This window comes from Triturus cristatus, chromosome 3_2, assembly GCF_964204655.1.
Source record: "Triturus cristatus chromosome 3_2, aTriCri1.1, whole genome shotgun sequence".
NCBI lineage: Eukaryota > Metazoa > Chordata > Amphibia > Caudata > Salamandridae > Triturus > Triturus cristatus.
The window spans coordinates 404,434,223-404,445,976 of record NC_140584.1 but is presented as its reverse complement, the minus strand read 5'-3'; the positions used below and the strand labels follow the sequence as shown (position 1 = coordinate 404,445,976).

Genomic DNA, 11,754 nt, shown 5'->3' with positions numbered 1-11,754 from the left:
TTACCTCACTGCCCTGTAACCCGGATCTCGGATTCACTCGGATCCGCGCCCTAGGCGCTTCACTCCCAGCTGGCAGTCTCGTGCCACTCCAGCTGCTGAGCTGGATCGAAGGCTGGTGACGTTCTGCCCCTGGCCCGTGACTGCCACTGACTTCCCTCTCGCCGCTCCAGGCGCCCCTGGCATACCTACGCTCCAGGAATCCCGCCTCACCTGTTCTCCCCAGGTCGGCCCGTCCCATCGGCATGTCATGACTGGCGCTGCCGCCCGCCCCTCACCCTCCCTCCCTTAAAGCCTCCGTATTTGCAAAGTTTGTAGCAGAAGGCGCGCAACCAGGAAGCGGCCTGCAGAAGGGAGATAGATACCTCTCGGCGCAGCCGGACTTGCTTTCGCGGTCGGTCGTAAACTTTGAGGCGGAGTTTGTGGAGCTCACGGGGTTGTGGCTTTCGACACCATGGGTAAGCACCGTCCATTTGTCACTATTAATGGAACTATTGAACCCTTATTCAGCGTACCACGCAAATCGTGTTCAATGTTTGGTGACATATTGTACCCATCACATCCACTTCCGAAGGTGGAAGAGCCAAGTTGGCCCTGCAAGAGTCCGAAGAAAACCTGCCTCTCAAACGCTACAACCTAGTGTTTTCTACAGGCGCATGCATAACCCACCAGGGCGTAGCTTCGGGGTGCCTCCCCCCCAAGTAAAAGTATTCTATATTAAATAGTTGGGGGCAGGTGCTTTCAATGTGGTAGTATGAGATGTGTCTGTCGAATTTCACCTGGGAGTTTTACTAGCGCACACAGACAAAAACCTACACACACTCTTTCCTCTCCGTTTTGAAGTTCGTTCAAATGTTGTTTACTTTACAATATATTGTGCTTTAAGTATCCCTAACGATCCGCACTGCTCTCCCTTCCCACTGCGCCTTGAGTTCCCTCTTGCCGTGCTTCTCATGTATGTATTTTACCTCTGCCATGATATGCCAGAGCGTTCGGGAACCATCTGAGACTCACACCCCTCAATTTTACTGACTAAGCTACGCCCCTGCCCACCGAGCTACCCTATTAGCAGCTCATGTGACCTTAGATACACTTTGCAATGGAGGGGGAGGGGCTGAATTCTTCTTTATATTTCGAAAACTGAGGCGTGGAAGTGAACCGGGTGGGTTCTGTTGAATATAAGTAGACCGAACAGAACGGAAGGGGCACTTTTTGGAGCCGCCAAACAGCTTTTTCACGGACCTCGGAGGGAGGGGTGTGTGTGAGTGGAACGTAGGGCTGGCGCTGGAATGTTGTGGGTAGAAGGTTGTGGGAGGATCTAGGGAAAGCTGTTATTACAGCGATACCTCCGTGGGTCGGTTGTGATCGTTGATTGCTCATGTGGATAAGATATAAACTTCCCTTGATTCAAAGAACCGGAGTCCTTGTTACCAGTATCACTACATATAGGCGACGAGGATATGTGGTTTTTAAATTTGGAAGAGGAGCTGAGGGTATCAAACAAGATATTTTACATATACAACCATGCAAGGCTTTGATTGTGTATTGGTGTCACACAGGTCTTTAAGTGGGATGAAAATGCTGGAGGGTCTGTCAAAGGGGCGTGGCCAATGTAATTAAGGGCGTGGCTTAAACACGTAAGCTAAAAGTCTGTGTTTAGCATAGTTTGCCACCCGACTTGTATCTTGCAGTGTCTGTCATTGCGTCCAGATATATAATACAACAAGTAACATCATAACTACAAGTCAGGACTATTGGCTTTGTCAATGGTTGTTAGTTACTTAAGATAAATAGGCAGCAACTATGGCTTGTATACAATATTGAAAAAGTTTCCACTTAAAGCCCTGGTGACACCACGACAATGTTGCTGCTCCGGAGTTTCAAAAAGAGAAGGGAAATCCAGAGAGAAAATGACTCTCTTTAAAGGATTTCCCTTCCCCTAGAACGCTCACCTGGCATGACGTCATGCCGTAACTTCTCCACTAGCGAGAAGTGAGCAGTGTGAGCAGCGCACATCGGGCCGCCTGTGCTAGGGCAAAAAACAGAGCGTGGTGACAGGGACCCATTTCGAGGCCCCCTTTAAAAAACTGCAGGTGCTCAGCACCGGTGAGACCCGGCCCACTTAAAGCCCTAGTGTCACAGATAAAAACCGAGCTTTCAATGGGTAATCTGCCAGTGGCCAGACACGCCGGGTCTGCTCAGTGCCCTTCCTGCTGCTGGCCAGTACACCCGCTAGGTCTTCAGCCTGTGTTGGCTCTAGCGTGCCCATGTCTAACCTTTACAGGGCCTGCTGCTGGTTTTCCCAAACAACACACTGGCATTTATGGCTATATGTGACTGAAATGTTACCTGTAGCGTGGTTAGTGTGTCATGCTCTCTCCCCCCCCCCCCCCACCCCCCAGAGCAAGGAAATGCAGCAATAATCAGGGTTCAAAGGGCCCCTTGGGTCTCTGGGCCCCGGTTGCCGCTGCACAAATGGTGCCTCGACACCCTGAGAACATGTTATTACTCCTGGGCTCCCACGAGTTGTTTCCCACAACTCCCCTTTCAGAAGCAACACCCCAGTACAAACTGTGCTTGTCCTCTACACTTGAGAAACACCGTCATTCCAGGTAAAGCTAGTGACACAGTACAATGCAAACACACAGGGCAGCGTGCCATCTTGCCTTAAAGGGGTGGGAGCAGAGCCAGTAATTCACCCACCACTGGATGTGTCAGCAGCGAAGGACCTTCCTTTTCCTTCTGGCAACGTACCCCAATCCCTACCAAGACCAGTAGATAAAACAAAGCTGCTGGGAAAAAATGCTTCTTCCTGCAGCCAGCCTGCGCACCATCTACTGAGTGCAGACTGCATGGTCTCCAGCTCGCCCATGCTTTGTAACCCTTCCCTCTTCTGTCCCTCCACTATCCTTTGTCAATCCAAATAACAGACTAACATGTCCACCGTTCAAATTAATTTCATATTTCCCTATAATAATTCACCACTAATCTTTTTTGGGTTCCGGAGTAGGTTGCTACTTGCTGAAAAGCGCCTCAACACCTTATCAGGGGTAGTAAGTGCTATAAAAAATGCAAACCCTTCCCTCTTCTATTCCTCCACTATCCATTTCAATCCAAATAACAGACTAACATGACCACCGCTCAAATTAATTTCATATTTTCCTTTACTAATTCACCACTAATCAATTTTAGGTTCCGGAGTAGCATGCTACTTGCAAAAAAAAAGCGTTTTGATGCCTCGTCAGGGGTGGTAAGCAAAAAATAAATGCAATTACAATTTCCTCCACACACCCATCCTGTGACACGCACAGGCAGTAAGTACAAGAGCTCCAACTGCTGCCTTGTTTTCTCAGTAGAACTATTGTTGTATGTTTCTTCATGCATGGGTTGGCATTACACCACTTTTATCGGGGTGCTGCTGTTCCATGCACCCACAGTTCCTGTTCGCCATTTCAACCATAACTCCAGAGTATCTTCTCGCCTTGTAGTGATCACCAGGAACATCACTTAAACCTCAATCACTTGTACTGTGTCTGTATCCTGTAGGCAGGGATACTGGGAATATGTGGCAGGAGTGGGCCAAATTATGTGGCAATGTTGAGTAAATTATTTGGCAAGAAAAGGCAAATTATTAAGCATAATGTGGCACATTTTGTAAGAGTATTACTTAAATATTTTGTCATTTTTAAACTTGGTAACACTGTCTGGGCATTCGTTGCACCTCATTCGTGCCAGTGTAACACCCAAGTATAACAATAAGCAACAGAAAGGTGACCAGACCAACTTTGCACAGGGTGTTCCACTGCACGGCAACATGTGTTGCTGCATTTGTAGTAACATTTGAACAGTTTGAACTTGAAACATTATTTTTGTTAAAGCTGCAGATTATGCAGTAGATGGTGGATTATCTGGCAAATCTATAATCATGCGAAATTCACCACGGCTGCACAATTGCATAAAAGCAGTAGCCCTTCCTATAGAACTTTAAAGCTAATGAGGGGTAGAACTGCCATACTGTTATCGGGCAGTACTAATGCTCCCAGAGGCACTATGCATTTAAAGCAAGACGGAAAACAGTTGTTTCAGCACTGTTTACAACGAATGTAAGCATAATCGGAAAACACTTTGTGCTACATCTGTTCTAACAAGGCGCTGGCGCTCCCAGTCTGATTATAAGTGTCCCGTTAAATTGTGATCACTCTGCAAGCACCTGTTTGCACAGAGATTGTAATTAGAAAAGGAACGATGTTAATCGCACCGGGTAATTACCAGGTGCGATCACGTGTTCAGTCCTGTTCACCGTTAAGTGTTATTAGGTCAAACCTGCGCTGGACTAGATTAGGAGAACATGCACAACAAATAGCAGGACATGGCGATTTTGGTGCCATAAACGGCACAATCTGCATGGTATGCCCCATTTTCACAGCAATACTCATAAATAGGTAATAATTCGCGCGCCCTAAAAATAACGAACATCACGTCGTGTTATCAGTTGTCGTATTTATCGTATTCGACGCCAGGGCACCTGTAATCAAGTCCTGTGTGTCTGAATTAAGAATTTAAACCCTGATCAGCAGTGATTACCGCAGGGGAAGTCGCGAGTGGGCTAGAAAAAGGATGGTGCGCAACACAATATTTGTATCCGGATCCGAGGATTACACGTTTTCCCGCCGGAATGGGGAATAACATGTAGCCCTAGTAATACTGAGTCCAATTCCACATGCTTTCGCCCCTTCAGTGAGAAATGACGACCCGCCCCAAATCTGTAAACTCTTGGTACCGCTCACAACCCCTCGCAGTGAAGGAAAAGCTAGTAACGAGGGTCAAGAGCCGTGTTTGCTTTCTCTTCTGTCTCTGCCTTCATGTCCTCTGAGACCAGGGCGAGCACGGACCATGCCAGGGTTTAAAGGGGCAAGCGGCCGGTGGCACGTAGTGCCTTTCGCTGTCCCTGTGACGCGCATGCTTTTCACCCTCTCGAGTGTTAAAAAATACATGTCATTTGGCTGCTAGCGATAGCTTCCTTTCTGAGCGCCTAGAGACACGTTCGGTGTGTGATGCACGGTGTTTTAGTCATGGGCTTGCCCTCTGGTTTTGTGCAATCCCACCCTAGATTCTGCGGATTGGGCACAAGGCAGCGCTGCTAGGTTTTCCCTACAACTCTCTTTTCTTAATCAAGATTTATTTTTGGGCATTAATGAGGTGTTTCACAGCTGCTGCGCCGCTCTGTATGGTATTTTTAGACACCCGGCCCAGATCCTCTCCTGGGAATACGTGTTTCTTGAAAATGCAGGTGTGTGCGCCTGCGCAGACTCCTTTTGGAATACATTCAAGTGATCGCCCAGGGTTGTCCTAGAGGGGGAATCCCACTCACAGACAGAAATATAGATGGGGGAGCGGCAAGGAGAGCCGCACATAGAGAGCTTCTTGGGGCTGGCTTGTTCGCTGCTCCTTTAGATGGGAGCCCTGGATGCGTGAGAGTGGCTCACTCTGCTCTCCCTGGCTTCCAGGGAAGGCCGTGGTTCTGATTGGCCCATCCGCTGTTCTCTTCTCACTTTGAGTGAAGGCTCTAGTTCTGATTGGCCCATTCTTTGAGCGTTCTCCTCTCTCTTGCAGTGGATGTCCTGGTAGTGATCGAGTACGAGGGGCTGCAGGAGGATGAACTGCACCTCAGCGCCGGCGACGTCATCAAGAACGTGAAGAAGGCGGCCGAGGATGGCTGGATGGAGGGGGAACTCAACGGCAAGAGAGGGGTCTTCCCCAGCCAGTTTGTGAAGGTATGTGAAAGGGAAAGGTGAAGGAGGCTGGGAGAAAGGTAAAGACGGGTGCCTCTAAACAGCAAGAAGTGTTGGGATAGGGTTCATAAGGTGAGTCACATGACAGGCCTTCTGCCTGGCATGTGGCTGACCAATGAGGGCCTCATGTGGCCTGCAGATGTACCACCCTCTTAATTTTCTCATACTGTTATTGACCTCTGACCTGCCCTTACCATATGTAAATTCGAGCTTTAAATAAACATATAATACAGACTTACATGTCTTTATATACATAAGCATAATCTATCTATTGTGGGTCCATAATGTCATTTTAGAATCCCAGAGGCATGGTGATATATATACATGATAAATATATCCAGTGGCCATGTATAATGGTCAAATTGTGCCATCTTGGGGTGATGGTGGCATGTTAATGAATTGCGAGGCTGAAAGCTGAATGGTTTGAACCTGTCACTAGATTCACAAGATAACATTATAGGACACATCACTGTTATGGTTTATTTTAATACATACGATGTGTTTTTTTACGTTTTAGACATACATCTATGGTTGAAGTAGGTTATTTCAATGGGAGGGGGGTATGTCATCTTTGTTAATTAATAAGTTTCAACAATTGCTAAAGATTAAGTCACCCCCCGCCCCATAATAAGCAGTGTGCACATCTGTAGATAGACACAGAAAGTTACAAACTGCCACAGGTTGGTAAAATAGCCCAGGGAGTTATGGTCACTCTGCTGAGCTCTATGTGTAACTTGCTTATCACAAGTCTGATCCCACCAGGGCCCTTTCAGCCTTCCATACTTCCAAAAGTACCTTAGTACGAGAGTATTAATATTACAGATTAACACAAAGCTGCAAAAGACAAAACTGTGAGAGCACGTTTTATAGAAACACCCTGTTAACTTCTTTTTACAGTCTGCAATGCAAGCATAATGTATATGTTTAAAGACACGGAGCACGGTCAGTATGGAAGATCAGTATGGGCAGTCATAGATAGTTTAGCCAGTCTCCTCTAAGACCCTACAACTTAAATGCCTGAACTCCATACAGCTTGTGAGGAGAGCACACCCATACCATGCTCGGCCTCTCATCTGAGACTTTAAGTGAAGAGTGCCAGACAGCGGCAGAGTGAGAGGCAGGCCTTGATTGTTGGTGAGGGGAGAATTCCCTCACCTAACTTGTGTCTGACTCTGCTACAGCCCTGCTGGTCTTTCACATGCACTAAATTGTTTTAAATGGTCCCAGCTTCCCTCTAGGCCAGCCCACTTTGATAACTTTGATTTAGTTGTTTTTTTATTGGAATGTTTAATTTTTATAGCATTTTATTCAGTTTGACTTTTGTCCTGTGTGTATCTTAGGTTTTCTTTGCTAATATGCGTTTGTTTTTTGCAAAAGGCATGGATATGTATCTCTTAGTCCATATTTATAATGTACTAATGATAAAAAAAATAACAATGAGGATAGTGTGTCACATTTTAGCCACTATATTGTGTTGGAAATCCAGGACTGGTGAACTTGTAACATTTGAAATACAGGAAGAGGGTAAAGTTTCACGTCTGACGATGAGAGGTTGTGCTTAGAGGGAAGGCATCTGACATGAAATTTGATTACCCACAAAGGGGGCGATTACGATGTCAGGTGTTACAACAAACAAATGATGGACGGAATGCTGACAATGCAAACATTCTCCCCCAGTCAAGAGATCTGGGTTAAATCCATCGTTCTTTTGCCCACTACACCACCCCAGTTTAGACATGGCCATATGCAAATCAGTCTTGACCCTGTGCCTCATGGGAACAGTCCAGCCCGAACTGCCAAGCCATGTCTTCCCTGGACCGGAATCAAGCATTCTAGGACCGGTTTCTGGCTATCAGCTGTCATCAGCCAGGATAGCTAGACTCCAGTGGCGTAGTGAGCACGGGTCCCACGTCTGGGAATACCCATCCCACTTAGGGCGAAAAGCGTTACAACAAACAGCATATGGCCATGTCTAAACTGGGGTGGTGTAGTGGGCAAAAGAACGATGGATTTAACCCAGATCTCTTGACTGGGGGAGAATGTCTGCATTGTCAGCATTCCGTCCTTCAATTGTTTGTTGTAACGCTTTTCGCCCTAAGTGGGATGGGTATTCCCAGACGTGGGACCCGTGCTCACTACGCCACTGGAGTCTAGCTATCCTGGCTGATGACGGCTGATAGCCAGAAACCGGTCCTAGGATGCTTGATTCCGGTCCAGGGAAGACATGGCTTGGCAGTTCGGGCTGGACTGTTCCCATGAGGCACAGGGTCAAGACTGATTTGCATATGGCCATGTCTAAACTGGGGTGGTGTAGTGGGCAAAAGAACGATGGATTTAACCCAGATCTCTTGACTGGGGGAGAATGTCTGCATTGTCAGCATTCCGTCCTTCAATTGTTTGTTGTAACGCTTTTCGCCCTAAGTGGGATGGGTATTCCCAGACGTGGGACCCGTGCTCACTACGCCACTGGAGTCTAGCTATCCTGGCTGATGACGGCTGATAGCCAGAAACCGGTCCTAGGATGCTTGATTCCGGTCCAGGGAAGACATGGCTTGGCAGTTCGGGCTGGACTGTTCCCATGAGGCACAGGGTCAAGACTGATTTGCATATGGCCATGTCTAAACTGGGGTGGTGTAGTGGGCAAAAGAACGATGGATTTAACCCAGATCTCTTGACTGGGGGAGAATGTCTGCATTGTCAGCATTCCGTCCTTCAATTGTTTGTTGTAACGCTTTTCGCCCTAAGTGGGATGGGTATTCCCAGACGTGGGACCCGTGCTCACCACGCCACTGGAGTCTAGCTATCCTGGCTGATGACGGCTGATAGCCAGAAACCGGTCCTAGGATGCTTGATTCCGGTCCAGGGAAGACATGGCTTGGCAGTTCGGGCTGGACTGTTCCCATGAGGCACAGGGTCAAGACTGATTTGCATATGGCCATGTCTAAACTGGGGTGGTGTAGTGGGCAAAAGAACGATGGATTTAACCCAGATCTCTTGACTGGGGGAGAATGTCTGCATTGTCAGCATTCCGTCCTTCAATTGTTTGTTGTAACGCTTTTCGCCCTAAGTGGGATGGGTATTCCCAGACGTGGGACCCGTGCTCACTACGCCACTGGAGTCTAGCTATCCTGGCTGATGACGGCTGATAGCCAGAAACCGGTCCTAGGATGCTTGATTCCGGTCCAGGGAAGACATGGCTTGGCAGTTCGGGCTGGACTGTTCCCATGAGGCACAGGGTCAAGACTGATTTGCATATGGCCATGTCTAAACTGGGGTGGTGTAGTGGGCAAAAGAACGATGGATTTAACCCAGATCTCTTGACTGGGGGAGAATGTCTGCATTGTCAGCATTCCGTCCTTCAATTGTTTGTTGTAACGCTTTTCGCCCTAAGTGGGATGGGTATTCCCAGACGTGGGACCCGTGCTCACTACGCCACTGGAGTCTAGCTATCCTGGCTGATGACGGCTGATAGCCAGAAACCGGTCCTAGGATGCTTGATTCCGGTCCAGGGAAGACATGGCTTGGCAGTTCGGGCTGGACTGTTCCCATGAGGCACAGGGTCAAGACTGATTTGCATATGGCCATGTCTAAACTGGGGTGGTGTAGTGGGCAAAAGAACGATGGATTTAACCCAGATCTCTTGACTGGGGGAGAATGTCTGCATTGTCAGCATTCCGTCCTTCAATTGTTTGTTGTAACGCTTTTCGCCCTAAGTGGGATGGGTATTCCCAGACGTGGGACCCGTGCTCACTACGCCACTGGAGTCTAGCTATCCTGGCTGATGACGGCTGATAGCCAGAAACCGGTCCTAGGATGCTTGATTCCGGTCCAGGGAAGACATGGCTTGGCAGTTCGGGCTGGACTGTTCCCATGAGGCACAGGGTCAAGACTGATTTGCATATGGCCATGTCTAAACTGGGGTGGTGTAGTGGGCAAAAGAACGATGGATTTAACCCAGATCTCTTGACTGGGGGAGAATGTCTGCATTGTCAGCATTCCGTCCTTCAATTGTTTGTTGTAACGCTTTTCGCCCTAAGTGGGATGGGTATTCCCAGACGTGGGACCCGTGCTCACTACGCCACTGGAGTCTAGCTATCCTGGCTGATGACGGCTGATAGCCAGAAACCGGTCCTAGGATGCTTGATTCCGGTCCAGGGAAGACATGGCTTGGCAGTTCGGGCTGGACTGTTCCCATGAGGCACAGGGTCAAGACTGATTTGCATATGGCCATGTCTAAACTGGGGTGGTGTAGTGGGCAAAAGAACGATGGATTTAACCCAGATCTCTTGACTGGGGGAGAATGTCTGCATTGTCAGCATTCCGTCCTTCAATTGTTTGTTGTAACGCTTTTCGCCCTAAGTGGGATGGGTATTCCCAGACGTGGGACCCGTGCTCACTACGCCACTGGAGTCTAGCTATCCTGGCTGATGACGGCTGATAGCCAGAAACCGGTCCTAGGATGCTTGATTCCGGTCCAGGGAAGACATGGCTTGGCAGTTCGGGCTGGACTGTTCCCATGAGGCACAGGGTCAAGACTGATTTGCATATGGCCATGTCTAAACTGGGGTGGTGTAGTGGGCAAAAGAACGATGGATTTAACCCAGATCTCTTGACTGGGGGAGAATGTCTGCATTGTCAGCATTCCGTCCTTCAATTGTTTGTTGTAACGCTTTTCGCCCTAAGTGGGATGGGTATTCCCAGACGTGGGACCCGTGCTCACTACGCCACTGGAGTCTAGCTATCCTGGCTGATGACGGCTGATAGCCAGAAACCGGTCCTAGGATGCTTGATTCCGGTCCAGGGAAGACATGGCTTGGCAGTTCGGGCTGGACTGTTCCCATGAGGCACAGGGTCAAGACTGATTTGCATATGGCCATGTCTAAACTGGGGTGGTGTAGTGGGCAAAAGAACGATGGATTTAACCCAGATCTCTTGACTGGGGGAGAATGTCTGCATTGTCAGCATTCCGTCCTTCAATTGTTTGTTGTAACGCTTTTCGCCCTAAGTGGGATGGGTATTCCCAGACGTGGGACCCGTGCTCACTACGCCACTGGAGTCTAGCTATCCTGGCTGATGACGGCTGATAGCCAGAAACCGGTCCTAGGATGCTTGATTCCGGTCCAGGGAAGACATGGCTTGGCAGTTCGGGCTGGACTGTTCCCATGAGGCACAGGGTCAAGACTGATTTGCATATGGCCATGTCTAAACTGGGGTGGTGTAGTGGGCAAAAGAACGATGGATTTAACCCAGATCTCTTGACTGGGGGAGAATGTCTGCATTGTCAGCATTCCGTCCTTCAATTGTTTGTTGTAACGCTTTTCGCCCTAAGTGGGATGGGTATTCCCAGACGTGGGACCCGTGCTCACTACGCCACTGGAGTCTAGCTATCCTGGCTGATGACGGCTGATAGCCAGAAACCGGTCCTAGGATGCTTGATTCCGGTCCAGGGAAGACATGGCTTGGCAGTTCGGGCTGGACTGTTCCCATGAGGCACAGGGTCAAGACTGATTTGCATATGGCCATGTCTAAACTGGGGTGGTGTAGTGGGCAAAAGAACGATGGATTTAACCCAGATCTCTTGACTGGGGGAGAATGTCTGCATTGTCAGCATTCCGTCCTTCAATTGTTTGTTGTAACGCTTTTCGCCCTAAGTGGGATGGGTATTCCCAGACGTGGGACCCGTGCTCACTACGCCACTGGAGTCTAGCTATCCTGGCTGATGACGGCTGATAGCCAGAAACCGGTCCTAGGATGCTTGATTCCGGTCCAGGGAAGACATGGCTTGGCAGTTCGGGCTGGACTGTTCCCATGAGGCACAGGGTCAAGACTGATTTGCATATGGCCATGTCTAAACTGGGGTGGTGTAGTGGGCAAAAGAACGATGGATTTAACCCAGATCTCTTGACTGGGGGAGAATGTCTGCATTGTCAGCATTCCGTCCTTCAATTGTTTGTTGTAACGCTTT

At 48.7% G+C, this 11,754-nt stretch overlaps 1 protein-coding gene across 2 annotated transcripts in view; it reads left to right on the top strand.

Annotated features, from left to right (window-relative positions):
- Window positions 1–296: 296 nt before the first annotated feature.
- Window positions 297–11,754, top strand: part of MNMIP1 (manchette microtubule inner protein 1) — a 268,004-nt gene continuing 256,546 nt past the window's right edge. Inside the window, exons 1-2 of one of the 2 annotated variants that reach the window (XM_085647940.1) lie at window positions 297–455; window positions 5,611–5,771. In XM_085647940.1, the coding sequence (XP_085504066.1) occupies window positions 452–455; window positions 5,611–5,771 (165 nt within the window). In that variant the 5' untranslated portion in view covers window positions 297–451. The remainder of the gene's footprint in view (window positions 456–5,610; window positions 5,772–11,754) is intronic. The other variant, XM_085647938.1, reaches the window with a different exon arrangement.